At 35.9% G+C, this 19,341-nt stretch overlaps 1 protein-coding gene across 3 annotated transcripts; it reads right to left on the reverse strand.

The window, feature by feature from the left end:
- Positions 1-648: 648 nt before the first annotated feature.
- Positions 649-10,699, reverse strand: LOC122279014 (tetratricopeptide repeat protein 1). Of its 3 annotated transcripts, none has more exons than XM_043089258.1 (6): positions 10,501-10,695; positions 9,449-9,812; positions 4,426-4,605; positions 2,187-2,313; positions 1,831-1,944; positions 649-1,204 (listed from the first exon to the last, which is right to left on the reverse strand). In XM_043089258.1, the coding sequence occupies exons 2-6, from the start codon at positions 9,740-9,742 to the stop codon at positions 1,089-1,091; spliced, it is 831 nt and encodes a 276-aa protein (XP_042945192.1). In that variant the 5' UTR covers positions 9,743-9,812; positions 10,501-10,695; the 3' UTR covers positions 649-1,088. The 3 variants fall into 3 exon arrangements, with proteins under 3 accessions (XP_042945192.1, XP_042945191.1, XP_042945194.1); XM_043089257.1 differs by having other exon boundaries at positions 4,426-4,608; XM_043089260.1 differs by lacking the exon at positions 649-1,204 and adding an exon at positions 1,353-1,687 and having other exon boundaries at positions 4,426-4,608; positions 10,501-10,699.
- Between the last annotated feature and the right edge of the window lie 8,642 nt (positions 10,700-19,341).

Here is a 19,341-nt window from a genome sequence, read left to right on the forward strand (position 1 = left end):
GAAAACTTAGATTAATAATAAAATTCGAAATTGTTTCATAAAATCCAATAAGCAGAGCTTAAATATCTTCAAAATTCGAGATTATAAAAATATTTTTAAAAATAAAAAAAAAATCTAAATTATTGCATGAAATTAAATGCATTAGTAAACATAAATCCTGCCAAAACTTTGACCAAAATTGAAATCAGAATCACTTCCAAACCTTGAAATGAAATATTTCCTATAAAAGGCTAAAAGCACAGATAAATGTAAATAGAAGATTTGGAAGAAAAAAACTGATATTGCATTAATCCAAAGAAGACTAAACCTTTTCTTACTATTTATGTGTAGAGTCACCTTCTTAAATTAGTTCAACACAATTAATGTAAAATCTAGACCCGAATTCCTGTATCAATTCAGATTTACATCATAAAACCTATCATTAAATTTAGAAAGAATGGTGTAGATTTAACGTACAATACCAATTGATATTTTTTTTATAAGTAACAATACCAATTGATATTAGTGGTGGGTACTTTTGTAAAAGCCTATCATTATTCCATGTGGTACGTAATTTTTAATAGTTTTTAGATTTGATACTTAAAAATTTTGTAATTTGCAGAGAATCATTTTCAGAGAACTGAACTGATACTGTGTCTCACACAAGAGTTGTAAAAAAGATTGTATGTGTATATATATATCATTAACCATGAAAATACGAGTAGTAAAAATAACTTGAGATGCAGAGACCATCAGCAATAAAGAAGTTGAACGAGACTCACAAGTATAAACTCACAGTGACTGACCCGACCCATAGACACCAAAAATAGAGTACGACCACATCACTTCATGCTCTTATGGAGGAAACAAGACTCACAAGTATAAACTTACAGTGACTGACCCGACCCATAGACACCAAAAATAAAGTAAGACCACATCACTTCATGCTCTTATGGAGGAAACAAAATTACTTCCCTATATTCTATAACTTTAATCAACTCTGCACTGCACTTGTAATGGTTGGAACCTGCAAATGAAGCAGTGCCCCCGATTCTGATGACTGCTTCCATTACACTAACGTGGTTGATGTTGACCAAATCAATTAAGACTCAACGTTGGAACGAAACGGAATAGGAACCGGTGTTTGGATCTTTGACAGCTTTGAAGTTGTCAACACTCATTCCAAAGCGGCCCAATAAAGAGTTGCCCATTTCTTTCAGCTTCCCTGCTCGCAAGACCAATGTATAGTACAGTTTAACTTTTGTTAATAACACAAGCCATGAAGTGTGCACATAGACATAGAAGCATGCAAAATTTTGTTAAAGCATAAAATACTCGGATTATAAAATTCTATGATGCATCCAATATCTAAATGAGCATCGGCATAAATCAACTATATAAAATTATTTTTGACAGGTAAGATCAAACATATACAATTCAAGTGTCAATATACAGAGAATAAAACCAAAGCAAAACATCTGAGATAAATACATAAGAAGTGCAAACAAAAAGCACCAGATGTTCATAGGCAAGAACAAAATGCGCACAAAAACTTGCGCATCCGAAAATCTCATGCTACTTTCAATTCTTTTACATTTAAGGCCCTCAGCACAGAGTGTGTTTTCGTGCATGTGCATGTGCGTGTTTCAGTCGTAAGATATAGGAGGGGGCATTTCACCAATATCTTGCCTTGGTGAAAGAGGCAAACCTGGTACAAAAGGACATTGCTTACAATAGTTGCCAAAAGAACACGAAAAAGAAAACCTTTTTCAGATCCAGGGAGAGGATGCTAGAAGTCAAGTGATAAAAGACAAGAAAGAATCATTCACAAAGAACATTTACTATGTTTACCAATCATCTCTTCCTTCATCTTTTCTCGCTTTTCTTCAGCCAATGGCTCCAAGCGGTGTATGGTTTTCCTAGCTTGGTCATTTGAAGGATCCAATTCCAAGATTTTTTTCAAATCTACAAGTCAATTTGAGAACAAAATCAGTTAGAAAATTCCATCATGTCAGCATGCTGTTCAGAACTACGCTACATAATCAAAGACAACAAAGGAAAGCAATTAATAATTTTTTCTGATAATTAATAAAGTTTATTGATCTTCAAAATTAGGCATAGCCCGAGTACACAGAAAAAAGCAACTAATAATTATAATATCTAGCAACAATCCAAGGATTTAAATATTATTGTAAATCCAAACTTACCAACAATAGCCTCCTCAAAGCGTTCAAGCTTTTCATAGGCCTCTCCTCTCCTACTCAACGCTTTCATATATGTAGGATTTAGTTCTAATGCTTTTGTGCATTCCTTGATTGTTTCATCATATTTTCCCTATATGCAAATAAATAAAATTAAAAGCTCTGTAAAATCAAACAATCAAAAGTCTGTAAAACTTGAGTACAGAAAACAGACAAATGAACAATAGAAAACCCAGTAGTTCAGATGAAATGAAGCACACCTATTCAAAGTAAATTCTGTATTCCATAGCCCACTACAAAATTAAAAGAAGGGGAAACACGGCAGGAGTGGAAAAAATTGCTTTTGACTGAAGAGAATAAAGCATTATGTGACACCCCTCCATCTTGAAAAGACCCTTTCCATACTTAGGTCACAATTTTTATTTATAAGTAAAAAATTCTATTAGAAAGCGCAAAAGGCCAAACCCTAGTGCAAATAATGCATAAAAGAGAGACACCTGTCTAGAAGGAAAAAAAAGATACTAGAAAATCATGGAAGTGAATTCCATTAAAATCTATAGACTGTCCAGAGGAATAGTGTATTGACAAAGAGAGTTTTGACTCATCCAGCTCAGAAATACACTACTTAGGTCACGGTTAGAAGACAATTGCATCCCAAAATATATTACGTGGCTTATAAGCTCTCAATAAAATATTATAGCTCTATCATGGCACCAATTACTGTGTGCCTAAAGAAATCACTATGTCTCATAACGGACTTTGTTCCTTCTGTAAAAGGAGGCATGGAAGTAATTAAATCTACAGACGAATATATTTTCAGGCATGCAGAATTGAGTGCATACTTGCAGCAATACAGCTCTGTTATCAAGCTCCTGTAGGAGTGACTTGCCACCCCAACTCATATCAAAAGATTTAGATTAGGTTTGAATAGTGAGTTGAGATGGAAATGAGATGAGTTGAAATAAAAGTTGAATATAATATTGTTAGAATATTATTTTTTAATATTATTATTATTTTGGGATTTGAAAAAGTTGAATTGTTTATTGTATTTTGTGTGGGACTTTGTGGAAGTTGTAGTTATGAGATGAGATGAGATGAGAGACGATGGGTTGAGAGCCCCTCTCAATCAAAACCGAGCCTTTTTTTTTTTTTTTTATTGGCACTGGGTGTCCGGAACAACATCTTGACTAATCCTATGGGTGCACAAACCCTCAACAAGGAGTTTCCCGCAAGTACACCTCAATTAATTCAAGGGAAAAATCCCCCAGTCCGATGGCCCCTAGAAATTGTTCGCACCCAAGTGGATCTAAACCTTAGACCTATGGGGAGCATACCCCTAAGCCCAAGGCCTTTACCACTTGAGCCAACCCCTAGGGGTTCCAATCCAAACCGAGCCTTAATGCCCCTTTTGAATATTCAAAGTGTGAGCATGGAAGTGAAAAAGGCTTGTAGACTCATGACACTTGGTAGGAAAGCTACCTTGATCCGTCTTTGGCTTTGGTTTGTTATGCTCAGCAGCCCCAACAAGCAATTCTATGGCTGTACAAATGAGAATTTTTGAAGAGCTAAAGAAATAGCATGGCAGTTAATTCATTTGCCAAGCACTCTGACTTCAGTCTCCAAGATGGGTATCAATTCTATGGCAAGATTCGTTTACCAAGCAATTATATACACGACTTTGTTGTCGGAGAATCCAGCAATTTGGATGAGATAGGACAGCTTCCAAGGGCGAAAATTAGATTATGTTGGCAAGGACTTCAAAAAGATATTGAGAAAATTATTTCGCATCGTCATATAATCAAATTTCTAAAGGACAAGCAGAAAAATGCACAGTACACTCCACATCCAAAACCTCAAATGCCTTGGTAAGAATTTTGGTTATGATTTTTTGTCAGAGACTCCTGATGACAGACAGAGGGTTTGACTCTTGAGGTGGTGGATACATTTTCCCAAATCAATCATGTAACTCAAAACATTTTTTTTTTTTAATTTTTATAAAAACTCAAAACTATTGCTACGAACAAAGTATACATATAGGTGCCAGCACTTGATATCTCAATTGTCAATTGATGTTTCGGTCCCACATAATATTCCTTTTCTTTTATTTCATAAACTATCAAATATGGGCTTTCTGAAATTTTATCTCGGTGAAGTTTAAAGTTCATAAAAAAATCTCAGTGAAGATTAAAGAAGATATATGTAGGACTACATAAATATCACTCTATCATTAGAAAGAACAACATACCAGTTTCAGAAAACATATTGCACGATTTGCATGGCATATGGAACGTAATTCCACAGAGGAGGGCATGGCTGGCACGAATTGTAAAGCAAGTTCATACTGTAATAATGCCTCCTCATACTGCCCATTTCCAAACAGTTTATTTCCTTGCAATTTCGCATCATTTGCTTGTGCTAAGGCTTTCTGCTTTAATGCAAGATAAAATAATATTCAGAAATTTAATAGCAGTACAAACGTAGATATAGCCATCAAAAGCAGATTCCATATTTAGTAATTAGCATTGAATGTGTATATATATACTCCATAAATACATTAAAACATTAATAGAAAAAGGAATTCAAGGTAAAATTTTGGCCACTTCACCTGAGTGATACTAAATAAGAAACCAAAATAATCACAAGAAAGAACTATATGAGCAAACTAAGATATCCTGTAAAGATGCCCCCCCTACTCGAGACATAATCTCACAGGAGGTTATGCCCTAAAGGTCTGACACAGTCATAAAACTCCCATCACAGATAGTTACATAGATCTTGTGCTTGATGATTTTTCCATTCCATGACTCACGGCAAGAATTTGTTTTTGACGGAAGAGAAGAAAGCATTGTATGGTACTCCTCAATCTTGAAAATATCTCTACTTCTATAGTTAGCTTACAGTTAGAAGACGAGTACAACTTAAATACATTAATACCAGCTCCTTATCAACGATCATATTGCTAGACATTTCAAAGAGTTGCTTTCAGAACAATTTGATTGGAGGCCTAGACTAGATGGTCTATCTTTTGAGGCAATTGATCAGACAAGTATGGTCTGGCTTGAGAAATCTTTTGAAGAGGAAGAGGTACATTAAGTACTTAAAAATTTAATAGAGACAAAGCTCCGGGCCCTGATGGTTATACTATGGCTTTTTTTTCATACTTGTTGGGAGGTAGTGAAAGAGGATATTATGAAGGGTTTTCACAAGTTTTTCACTTTTGGGATGTTTGAGAAGAGTTTTAATTCTACATTCATTGCTTTGTTTCCAAAAAGGTTGGTGCAATGGAGGTAAACGACTTCTGTCCTATTAGTCTTGTGTTTGGTATGTACAAGAGAATTTCAGCAGTTCTTGTTAATAGGATGAGCCTGGTCATGGACAGAATCATTTCTAAGTCTCAAAATGCATTTGTAAGGGGAAGACACATATTAGATTCGGTCCCCATCGCTAACGAATGCTTGGACAGCAGGACTAAGTCAAGAGTTCCGGGTATTTTGTGTAAATTAGAACAGAGGAGGCTTATGATCATGTTAATTGGAAATTTCTATTTTACTTGTCGAGGGGATGTGGTTTGGACGAAAGATGGAGGTTGTGGATTAGGCATTGTGTGTCAACGGTTCAATTCTTGGTTTTGGTGAATGGTGACCCAGTGGGATTATTCAACAGTTTGCGGGGGTTGATACAAGACGATACATTATCACTCCTCTTATTTGTTATTGTCATGGAGGCTCTTAATAGAATGTGGTTGGCTCCAGTTGGGTAACGTTCTCGATGTAAGGGGTTTGGCTGGTTTATTGGGTTGTGTGGTTTCTTCACTGCCTACTAAGTATCTTGCTCTTACATTGGGAGCACCATTCAATGCCAAGAATATTTGGGATGAGGTGTTAGAGAAGATAAAAGCGAAGGCTGGCTGAGTGGAAAAGATCGTATTTGTCTAAAGGGGTTTGGGTTACCTTAATAAAGAGCATGCTTCCCACATATTTCTTATCATTATTTCCTCGTGTAGACTTGGCGAGGAGTTTAAGGTTCATTTAGTGGGTTGGGACAAAGTATGCTCTACAGTGAGGGGTGGCGGGTTGGGGTTCGCAATTTTGAGGTTCTTCAACAAGGCTTTCTTAGGGAAATGGATGTGGAGATATAATTATGAGAGGTAAGTATTATGGAAGATTGTGATTGATATTAAGTACGGGTTAACGGGAGTACAAGGGGGGGTTGGTGTTCTAATGAAGTTAGGTGGGCATGGGCATGTGGAGTGGGGTTATGGAAACATATCCGGAAAGGTATGTTGGCCTCCCCTTGAAGTATAGTGGGGTTTGTCATTGAAGTATCTTGGCCTCCCCTTGGGGGCTACTTTCAAAGCCAAGGTAATTTGGGAGGAGGTGTTGGAGAAATTAGAGAATAAATTGGCCGGGTGGAAAAGGTTGTATTTAACTAAAGGGGGGCGGACCACTCTTATCAAGAGCACATTATCCAACCTTCCTACATACTACTTGTCTCTATTTCCTCTCCCTGCCAGTATAGCAACAAAAATGGAGAAACTTCAACGTGATTTTCTGTGGAGTGGCTTAGGCGAGGAGCTCAAGTTCCATCTAGTAGGATGGCATAAGGTGTGTACTCCGTTGAGAGATGGGGGCTTGGGGATCCGGAATGTGAGGGCTTTTAATGAGGCATTATTAGGAAAATGGTTATGGCAATATAACAAGGAAAGGGGAGCCTTATGGAAAGAAGTGATTGATATGAAGTATGGAAGTGAACGAGGGGGTTGGTGCTCTAAGGAAAGTAGGGGGACTTATGGGGTAGGGTTATGGAAGTACATAAGGAAAGGTTGGTGTAACTTTGCTAGTAACACTCGTCTTTGGGTGGGAAATGGTAGGAGGCTCAGCTTTTGGAATGAGGTGTGGGTGGGAGACACGGTTCTAAAGGAGGTCTATCCTAATATTTTCAGAATTGCTCAGGACAAAGAAGCAATGGTGGCTGATTTGAGGGTAATAAGCAATGGTGCACAGGAGTGGAATATAAGTCTTATCCGGGATGCACATGATTGGGAAGTTACTGGATGGAGTTTCTCAACTTGCTATATAACACGGTTATCAATGCTACAAGCGAGGACAAGATGGTATGGAAACCTTCGAGGAAAGGGAAGTTTTCTGTGTGCTCATTTTATGATACAATTACTATGCAGCGAAGATACAATTTTCCTTGGAAGAATGTGTGGAGGAGCAAAGCACCTAAAAAGGTTGCTTTCTTTGTATGGACAGCAGCATTAGGGAAGATTCTTACTATGGACAATCTAAGAAGAAGAGGCATAATCATAACCGAATGGTGTTGTATGTGCAGAAAGAATGGTGAAACAGTAGACCACTTACTTTTACATTGTGAATTTGCTCGGGAAATCTGGAATTTTTTCTTCAGCAGAATGGATATAGCATGGGTCATGCCGGGAAGAGTGATAGAATTAATTGCAAGCTGGAGAGGAATTGCAGGGACACCACAGATTGCGGCTGTATGGAAGATGGCTTCTCTTTGTATTCTTTGGTGTATTTGGTGTGAAAGAAATGATAGACTTTTTGAGGATCAAGAACGTTCCATAGAAGAGTTTAGGAGGTTTTTTTGGAAGACTTTATTTATGTGGGCCATCGCTCTAGAGCTGAATGGTCTCAGTTTCCAAGATTTCCTTGTATCAGTTACTAGATCCTAAATAGGTGTATTCATATGTATACCTCCAGTGTACCTGGAATATGCTTATTAATAAAATTTCTTATTACTTATCAAAAAAAAAATCCGGAAAGGTTGGGGGTCCTTCTCTAGCCACACTAGGCTGATTATGGGGGATGGTACTAGAACTTAGTTTTTGGCATGATGTTTGGGTTGGAGATATGGCTCTTAAAGATGTTTATCTATTTATTTTCATAATTGCAAGGGAACATGATGCTTTGGTGGCTGATTAGAGGGAAATTATAAATGGCTCACAATAGTGGAATGTCAGTTTCATAGGGAGGTTGTGCACCCCCGGGATAAGTCGGGGCGCTGTTCCTAGACACCCAGTATCGATAAAAAATAAAAAAAAAATAAAAAAGTTTCATTAGGGAGGCACATGTTGGGAGGTTGGTGTCTTTGCTGATTTTTTTAACTTGCTACACACCATTGGAACTGGTGATACAGTGGTGGATAAGTTTGTTTGGACTCCTTGTAAAGGAAATTTTTTTGTACGCTCTTTCTATGAGGTTTGTACTACTCAAGTTAGTAATCACTTTCCTTGGAAGAGCATTTGGAGTAAAGCACCTCTTGAGGCTGCTTTTTTGTTTGGACTGCATCCTTAGGTTAGATCCTAAACATTGAAAAACCAAGGAAACATGGGTTTATCCTTATTGATTGGTGTTGTATGTGCAAAAATAGTGGCGAAATAGTGGATCATTTACTTCTACATTTTGAGTTTGCTAGGGCCTCATGGAATTACTCTTTCAGCAAATGGGATTAGCATGGGTTATGCCAGAGAGAGTAGTTGATCTACTAGCTAGTTGGAGAGGGATCAAGGGGATACCCCAGATTGTAGCTTTTTGGAAGATGGCTCCCATTTGTCCACTTTAATGCATTTTGGGGGAAATGAATGACCGAAATTTTGAGGATCGAGAGAGCTCTTTGGAAGAGTTTAAGAGTTTTTTCTACAAGACTTTATTTACGTGGGCCATTGTTATAGACTTTAATGGTCTCAACTTTCATCATTTCCTTGTATCCGTTTCTAGTTCCTAACTAGGTGTAATCTCATGTATACTTTCTTGAGCTATGCCTATTTCAATATCAATAAAATATCTTCTTACTTGTCCAAAAAAAAACATCAGCTCCTTCGCCGCACAATACAATGAAGCTATTTTGGTGCACACCTTTTAGGAACTAGCTCTCAAAATAGACAAGATTATTTCCCATGAAATAAAAATTACGCATTTAATGCATAAAACACAACATGAAATCATAATTATAGAAATATCACTGGCAATCACATAATATAACCTAACCTGGAACATTCATAAAGTCCAAAAGCCAAGAAGATGAAATAACTATGACCAAGGCATAACCAATTGAAAAGAAAAGATTCTCATTTATAACAAATACAATAAGAACTCGAATTGAACTTTTTTTATTATTGGCACCGAGTGTCGAAGAACACAGTACGGACTAATCCCAGGGTGCACAATTCGAATTGAAAATTTTAAAATATACACAAAATATAAACTTCCAAGACACAGAAATCAAGCAGCAAAACACGAAAAAACCTGTTTCCGGTCGTCGTCGTCATTTAGTGTGCCTTCGGATTGGGCTTGTGGAGCAACAGTCTCGTGTTCTAGCTCCCCTTGTGGCTGTTGTTGCTCTCCAATATTCCTTGCTCCTTCTCCATCATTGTTGTAGTCTTCGTCGTCGCCGTCGCTGGGAAGCTCAGCATCGCTGGCGGTCTCAAAGCCATCGGAGGCATCCTTGTTGGCATTCGCCGAAGTGGATGCTGATCTCGATTTTGATTTTGTTTTTGGGGGATTGATGGTATTGGTCTCTTCCACTTCTATCACCACCATTTTCGGCAATACAATGAAGTAAATACACCCAACCTAATTTGCTGTGATTGGCGTTTGCTTGGATCGATAGCTGAAAAGACGATATGGATGATCATGTCACAGGTTAGGGTTCGAGTAGAAGGTTTGAGCTAGGGATGTAACCGATCCGGTTCGGTCCGATTTTGGTCATTTTTTAGGACTTAACTGGTACACACTGGTTTTGAGATTTCAAGAACCGATACCACACGGATTACCCCCCTAAACCAGTACTTCCGGTTTTACCCGTTACGGTCCAGTTCGGTCCAGTTTTCCAGTTCTGTCTGTGTGCTATAAACCCTAAATCTGTCATTTGAATAGAGAACCCTAATAAACCCTAAATTTTCACAACATTTTACTTACATAATTACATTATGGTTCAAACAGATTATTGGATTAACCAACACAGAACAGAACAACAACATTGACCCCAAGTACTAACCAACATCAATAACATTGACCACGTGTACTAATCAACACATAGCAGAACAATAAACATAGAAAAACAGAGAAATCAGTGTAATTAATATTAGGGTGAATAATATCTATGAAATCAGCTTAATGAAAGGGGAGATCTCGAAAACCTAAACAATGAAATCAGTGTAATATCTATGAAATCAGTGTATATTATACCATGAAAATATCTATGAAATCGGTGTAATGAAACAAAATAGAAATAGAAAAAGTCGAAACCCTAAACAATGAAAAACCCCTGAAGTTAAAACCCGAAACAATAAACATACCGAGAGGCCACGAAAGGGGAGACGGCGAGGGGCTGTTCACTGTTGACGGCAGCACGGCGTGAGAGAGGGCTCAGAGGGGCTGCGTGACAGAGGGCTAAGAGAGAGGGGAGGGTTGCGGCTCCGGCTGAGGCTGAGAGGGTAAGTGGCTGACTGCGGAAATGCTGAGAGTGAAATCGCTGAAATGGCCAAATCGGTTTCAATTACGCCGTTTTGTTCTTACGGGTAGCTGGGCTTTCTGGCCCGCTGGCCTTTTTTTTTTATTATTATAATATGCTAATGGTTACATATATATTTATAATACACTATATTAACATATATAGTATATTATACTATGGTATTTATATAGTATACTATGATATATATTAATATATAAATAGCATAATATATAATAATATAGTGATATATTATTATATTATATATATAATATTGTAATAATATATAGTTATTTAGTATTAGTAATACTATTAATATATAGTGAATAAGTTAGATATAATAGTATTATTAGTATATATGTACGTTAGTGAGAATAATTAATATGCTAATGGTTACATATATGCTAGTGATAATATATTATATGATAGTTACATACACTTTTTTATATGAATGTATATGATCAAATGTATAGAAATGCATTTATCAAAATGAATATGTATTATAATACTAAATAACTATTGTAACGCTCCACTCTCGAAGGTTCAGAGAGTTAATCTTATAACCTAATAAATATTTCAATAATTTCTATCGTATCTTCATATCCAAAATATACTTGCAAAAACTCCAAAATCAAACATAAAGACCTCTTATATAATTAACTACACATATCAATCTATCAATTCCTCAATACAATAATCCAAATAAAATAAATTAACTTCTCCACATTTTTCAATTTACATAACGAACTGAAATAATACTTAAGTCTTCATACTCATCTAAACATACTAAAATCAAATTACTTAATAAATAAATCTTCCAACAGCACTAGTATTCCCAGTTACTCAATCACCACTCAATTATTCCTACCACATACTCTATTACTGATCCTTAGCTGTATCCTCAAACTCATCTGAAAAATGTTATGGAGATAAGAGTGGTGAGTTATCAACAACTCAGTAAGCAAAAAAACTATATTAGCATATAAATATGAGTATTTACAAAGTTTAGAATACATAACAAAACTTTTACTTTCAAAATGCGGAATTTAAAACTATTTGCTTTCAAAATGCATAAACAAACATATTACAAAATTAAGAGAGCAAATTTTTCAATAAAAACTTTCCTATTCCAAAATCTATTGCCATTTCGTAAACCGAAACATCATCTTCATATTGCATCGGAGTATTATATCGGGACAGATAACATATTTAACCCTTGTGGTAGGGTTATAAATCACTATTATACTCGTGGCTGGGTTATATTTCATGTTTCAACCTCATGGTAGGGTTGTGCCAAATTATACTTGTGGTGATGCCATATTCTATGTTTCACTCCTGTGGTAGGGTTGTGTCACATTATACCTGTGGTGAGGCCGTATGCCATTGTTATACTCATGGCAAGGCCGTATTATGGCGGGAGTTTATGCCACTATTATACCCATGGCGAGACCTTAACAGAAACAAAATAGACATATCAATGGAAACATATCATATTCAGATGTAAAAGTAGAAACTCATGCAAAAGTTTTTTAGCTTACACATCATATTATAATAGAATACTGAGTAGTTTTAGATCATTTCATATATGCAACGGAGCAAAATCAAAGTATCTTCATTTTAACTACAACAAAACTTTAAGAATCTCATTTTTGCTCTTTTTACAAAGTTCAAAAACAATATGCAAAATAAGCTATGTCTACACCATTCATGAAAAAAGTATTTTCTCTTTCATATAGAGTTCATGAGTAATGCCAGAACAAATAATTAAGGTTGTTTTTTCAGATTTCTTTTAAAAAAATAAACATGCATATTTTCAAAAGTCAACTTCATTTCATTTTCTTTTTATGCAAAATCTAATATAAAAACCCCGCTTGCCTCACTTTTGCAGCGCATTAACTTAGTCTTGCGTCCGACTGTTTATAGTATCATAACCTAATCAATAAACATTTCTCAAATCAATTAATAACCCAAACCCATATGCCACAAGCCTATTTTATTAAACCTTAAACAACCCCTTATTAACCCAATATCCAACATAAAGTATAGCTAAGTAGTCATCTCTTCAAACCATCAACAGTTAAAACTCCGTACAGCCAAGTAATCTCCACCCAACACCTAACTATCAACTCGTAATGTCTTTTTTTTAAATAAAAATAAAAACTTTATTCCACAATAATACACCAAAAACAGTCATGAAGTAGCTTAAATAACCAACTATTTTCACCCGGCCAGCAACAATACAAGAAAATACTCCTTTATAGATCCTACTATTTAAACATAACCCAAACAAGACTTTCCAGCAACTTCCAGCCACAACAATTCCAAATCCATCCAACATCCCCACCAAAGTTTCATGTAATACTAATTTATTCAAGATTTCCAAAATAGCACAAAATTTTCACTCAACGCGTAAAACATAAATTTCTAAGCTTTATGGAATAATAGAGAGCAAGAACACTTACCTTGGTTCACTAGAGAAAATAGGAGAAAAAGATGGCAACGAGATTATTTGCAACAATGAGGATGTCGTATGGCTATGCAAAAATCGGCAAAGATGAAAGAAAATAAGTAAAAAAATTAAAAAACCAAAGCAAAAAAAAAAAATTGAAATAAGAGGTGATTACACTTAAAATTCAAAACTACAAAAGAAATTTTCTGGTGCCTAGAAGAACACCAAAAAATAAAAATATGAAATTTCATATTTAGAGAGAGAGGAAAAGAGATGGTATGAGAAGCTTACCAGAGGGTAGAGATTAATTTGCAAGGCTTGAAATAGAAGAGGCACGGTGTGTAAAGGGTAGAAATTTTCAGAATTTCGTATAAGAGAAGTCGAGGGTTTGCTACGAGTGAGGTAAACAAAAAGGAAGTTAATACCAGAAAAATATTGAGATGAGGTAACTGCTAAAACATAAAGGTGAGAGAAAGTCATTGGGGAGAAAATGGAGGAGAGAAACTCGGGAGGAGGAAGAAAGAAACGGGGAAGGGAGAAAACTGAAATTGAAAGAGGAAAATATATCACTTACCCACACGACATTGTATAGCCTTTAGGGGTTGGACCCACTTTTGATTCTAGTTTGGGCCGAGTATTACATTAGTCTATCCAACTTTAATGCCATAAAACAGTTTTGCCCATATAGTTGTGTATTGATATGGAGGGTGGAACAGAAGTTAATTCAAGTTGTCTTGTTGAAACTAAGATTTAATGATAAATGGGTAGAGTTGATTATGTCATGTATTTCTTCTTCATCCTTTTCATTTTTGGTAAATAGTGTCCCTTAACTTCCTTTTAAACTAGAAATAGGACTCAGGCAAGATTGTCCTTTATCCTCTTACCTTTTTATTCTTTGTGCTGAAGCCTTGAGTGCTCAATTGAATGTTGCAAAACTGCATAGAGATTTAACTGGTGTTCCAATTGCTTGAGGTCAGATCAGACTAAATCATCTATTTTTTGCAATTGATAGTCTTGTATTTTGTAGGGCCAATATGTAGGAGTGGGTTCACTTGAATCACATTCTTACTATCTATGAAGCTGCATTTGGTCAAAAGCTTAATAAAGACAAAACCTCACTATTTTTCAACAGAAACACTAAGACTGCAACAAAAAGACATTATAGAGGTGGTGGCTGGTATTCAGGCTTCTACTAATCTAAACAGATATTTAGGTCTTCCTTTTATTGTTGGAAAATCTAAAACAAGGGCCTTTAATGGAATAGTTGAAAGGGTGATTAGATTGCATTCATGCTTTGCAAAATTTTGGTGGGGTCATCAAGAAAATCAGTCAGAGATCCATTGGAAAAGTTGGGGCTCCTTAAGTGTAAGAAAATCTTGTGGGGGTTTGGGATTTCGTAATCTACACATCTTTAACTTAGCCCTCTTGGGCATATAGATTTGAAGGTTGGAAATGTTTCCTAATTCATTATCAAGCAAGATTCTTAAGGCCAAATGCTTCTCACATTTATCCATTTTACATGTTGGTCTTGGTTCAAGGCCCTCATATTTGTGGAGGAGTCTTTTTCACTCTATTCCTCTGGTGGAGGAAGACCTAATATGGAGAGTTGGTGATGGCACCAAGATCAAGATATGGAAGGACAAGTGGCTGTTTAGAGATTCTTCATGCATGATTCAATCTCTTGTGGTTGTTCTTTATGAGGATGTAGTTTTAGTTGATCTTATTGATGTTCATACAAGATGGTGGAATATGAAACTTCTTCAAGCAATCTTTCATTAGGATGATGTTAAGGAGATTATTAAGTTGCCTGTTAGTCTTTTGCCTATAAGTGATAAACTAATATGGAAATGAACTGTCAATGGGCTTTTTTCAATAAAAAGTGCTTATCATTTGCATGAGCAATCTCTATTAATATTTCTTGGTGAATCTTCGATTAATGGGGCACGAGGTTCTATATGGAAGAGAATTTGGACTTGCTAACTACAAATATTGTGAAGTAGTTTGTTTGGAGTGCCTACACTTATTCTTTGCCTACTCGAGTCAACTTATGTAAGAGGAGGGTTATCTTTGATTCTTCTTGTCCCATCTGTATGCTTGAGGAGGAAACACCTACCCATATTTTATGGACTTGTCCATCAGCCAAAGATGTATAGTTTTTGTGTTCTAGTTCTAAGTCAATTCAGAAGGCAAACATTTTGATTACGCCCAAAGAATAACGCGGTAGTTGTAGCACAGTTTTGGGGTGTCGATTCCACAGGGAGACAAATTAAAAGAATAGCAAGAAGAACAAAGAAACTAAAGAAAAAATATTCAATAAGTAATAGAGAACAAAGATTAATTTTAAATGTAAATTCAAGTAAAGCAAAGTGATTAACAGAAAAAGTACTCAAATTTGACAAACAGTAGAGCGTCGGGAATCTCTTGCACAAATCTGGTATTTTAATTATTCTTAATTCATTGGATAACCCAATTAGGAACTCAATTCTCGCAATTCCCAATCGGAAGGTATAGATTTATAAACCAGACTTAAATCAAATGTAACCCTTTGAAAAAACATTCACCACTTTTAAAAAACGTGAATTACTACCCCTATTGATAAAATCCAATGACGACAATATACTCAGGAAGCAATATTGCAGCAAAAAACTAAATCGATATAGATAAATAATTAATCCAAACATAATCAAAGAACTAATCCATTCAATAGAAAAAGCATGACTGAATCCATAAACAGAATAAATTCTATGATTATTCGGAGAAGAAAACATTAACGATGAATTGAGAATGATAAAACAAAAGAGTTTTAGCAATTGAAAATCAAATACATGAATTAACAATAAATTAGAAATACCATCTAATGTACAAGTTCATCCCTAACCCTACTTGAGAATTTAGTTACCCATAAATATAATGGACAACAAAAATTTTCAGAGAAAACTGAAGCGAACGGTGGCCATGGAAGTGATTTTCTCCTCTTTTCAGATCTGCCTCTTGTGCCTCTTCCTCTCTCCCATTTCGTGCTAATGATATGCTTATATAGGGTAAGAAAGAAACCCTAATGTCCTCTTGATTTCCGCATAAAAAAATCGCCTAAATTTTAGGACTTATCTTGGCAGCCACGCACAGCCTTCAGGAGTTCGAATTTGGAAATCATTATTAGAGAAAAAGTTATATCCCTTTAAGATAGCTTTCCAATGCATCAAGAATCGCATCAATCCGATATATGAGTAAAAAGATACAGTCAAAACACTAAAATATGTCCAGACTGTCTCCTAGCGAATTTCGGACTTGAACTTCTTGTGGTTTCATTTTGTGATTTTTTTCTTTTTCTTTTCTTCCAAATTGCTCTCAAACCCCATGAATGTCCTCTTTTGAATTTGACTGGGCTTGACTTGCTCTTTTATAAACTCTGAAATTAGACATAAAAAAACTGCTTAGGAGTATTCCAACGTAAATAGAAATTCAATTTAAGAATACACATTAATTCCTATGATTTCTATTCACATTTTAGCATTTTAGTCCAATAATAGGGTATATAGAGAGCAATTTCGCACACTCATCACACCCCCCAACTTACTCATTGCTAGTCCCTAGTAATTTTTATGTCAAAACAATGAAAGAGACCAAAGAAAATCACACATAAAGGCCATCAAGTCACACTTTCCAGATTCACATATCAAAATAATCTAAGGAATCCAATAACCCATCAAGATCAATCCACCTATAGCAATCCACAGAGTGTGTGTGTGTTCTCCAAGCCATAACCATCGTACCACTAACCTTGACACATACAACATCAAGAACATCTTAAGCAAAAGGTTCAACTTCATAACTCACGGGTATAATAGAGTTTCGTGCAAAGGCTCTCTCTATGGAGTTGACAATGGGTGTATACACACTCTCATGAAAAATTAGGCAATTATGTACAAGCAACAAGCAAACATTGATTTTATGATAGGAACACTAACAAATGAGACTTCCATCAATCTTTCCAACAGCTTACTTAGGATCAGAATGGTCAACACAAAAGGTTGTAATGTGGCTTGGTTTTGGGGTCATATGAAAAAAAAAAAAAAGATGAAAGGGATTCAAAAACTTCCAAGTACATACAAAGGGAATTTTATTAAATATCTCAATAGACTACACTTCTCACTTGATATACTCTCCAACTTTTCAGATCATCAAATAATAATGCTTTTCCTTCTTCTTCCTCTTTTTTTTTTCAACAATTTGATGGACAAACACATGCCACTTTTGTATTCTTTCCATCTCTACCAACTTCTTTTTTTTTTCTTTTTTTCTTTGGAGCTCACTCAATTGAACACTTTGCAACTTGTACTCTTCTCTTTTTTCTGTCGTCTTCTTCTTCTTCTTAATTGAAAATGATAAAATTAAAGAAAGAAAATAAAAATTCCACACCTAGTATACACTTGGAAGTAAAAAGGGTAAGAAAATCTGTGTATAGGTTATATTCCAATGTGGAGAGGCATGGATGATATGGGCATATGAAAAGAAAAAGGTACAAGTGTTTATTGGCTCAAAGTTGGCTACTAGGGGTCTATGATGGAAAGGATAGCTTGAAAGGCTCAAACGTTAATCCTAAGTTGACCTTCGTCATATCTCAAGTATATCCACCATTGTACCGCAAACCATGTAATGATATTCTCAAAAGAAGTGCCCAATTCAACAGATCAATGAACGCTTATCACAATTTACTGCATTTGTATGCTCTCAATCCTCTCAAAACTCACATGAATACTTAAGCAAAAGAGTTCTCTAGCTACATGTGTCAAACCACCCTCTTACCACAAAACTTGGATAAGTGCATTAAGGATTCTGTGAATGCTTCAGCAAAAATGATTATGGTGGGTTTGGTGAATTCACGAAGATGGCTATGAATGAGAATGAGTACACATGTGAAAATGATGCACGTGTGATGCAAATTAAAAAAAAAATTGACACATGAAAATATGCCACAAAGTTCCAACAAGCATTTTAAATACTGAATTTGCACCACCACCCCCCAACTTAAATGAAACATTATCCTCAATGTTTAAGAATCAAAATTGAATGGGGAGTAACTGAAAATGGTAGAATACACCTGATAAGTGACGTGGGTAGCTCCCTAAACACCAAAGATGGTAATCTGAAATGACGAAATGAAACTATCCTTGGTAGTGTGGTCAAGGTTGATAGACTGGACCCACAAGTGGAATGTCTTCCACTTCCGAAACTTGCAGGAATCTGTTTTCCACATTTCTTAGGCAACTCCTCAAATTTCTGTTGCCAAACCTGTGTGCCATAATCCTGAGTTTCATCAAAAACAACACAAATATCAATAACATTAGATGAATCACTAACAGATGTATTAAGCTCAGAATTCACAAGGGAATATTCAAGGGGATCAAAATCATGAGTTGTATGAACTCCCTTGTCTATGAGTGCATCAATCATATACATTTGGTGGCACTCGTCATCTGTTGCCTGCTTCTCAATATGGAAAATGTTAACCTCCATGGTCATGTTTCCAAAAGATAACTTCATCAACCCATTCCTGCAATTTATAAGTGCATTAGCCGTAGCAAGGAAAGGTCTACCTAATATGAGAGGAACTTTAGAGTTAGACTCAACAACTGATTGAGTGTCCAAAATTAAGAAATCAATAGGATAATAAAACTTGTCAATTTTGATCAAAACATCCTCAACTATCCCACTCGGTTTCTTAACTGAACGATTAGCCAACTGAAGCACGACAGAAGTAGGCTTAATTTCGCCCAAACCAAGCTGCAAATAAATGGAATAAGGCATCAAATTGACACTAGCTCCTAGATCTAACAAGGCTTGCCCAAACTCATGATTCCCAATATTACATGCAATGGTTGGACAACCAGGATCCTTGTACTTAGGAGGAATTCGCTGCTCAATTAGAGCACTAACTTGCTCTGTTAGAAATGTTGTCTTCCTAACAGGTGCTTCCTCTTAACTGTATACAAATCTTTAAGAACTTTTGCATAAGTGGGAACTTGTTTAATAACATGCAAAAGAGGAAGGTTAATCTTTACCTGCCTGAGGTTCTCCAAGATTTCATTATTAGGATCCAAAGTTCGCATACCAGATTTTAAAGCTTGAGGAAATGGTACCTTAACTGGACTCTTGATTACCTCGGCATCCTTGGGGAACTCGGTGCTATCATTGCTTTGTTCCTCTTCAACATCCTCTTGCTTATTAGTTGTTGGGATG

Source organism: Carya illinoinensis, chromosome 10, assembly GCF_018687715.1.
Source record: "Carya illinoinensis cultivar Pawnee chromosome 10, C.illinoinensisPawnee_v1, whole genome shotgun sequence".
Lineage (NCBI taxonomy): Eukaryota > Viridiplantae > Streptophyta > Magnoliopsida > Fagales > Juglandaceae > Carya > Carya illinoinensis.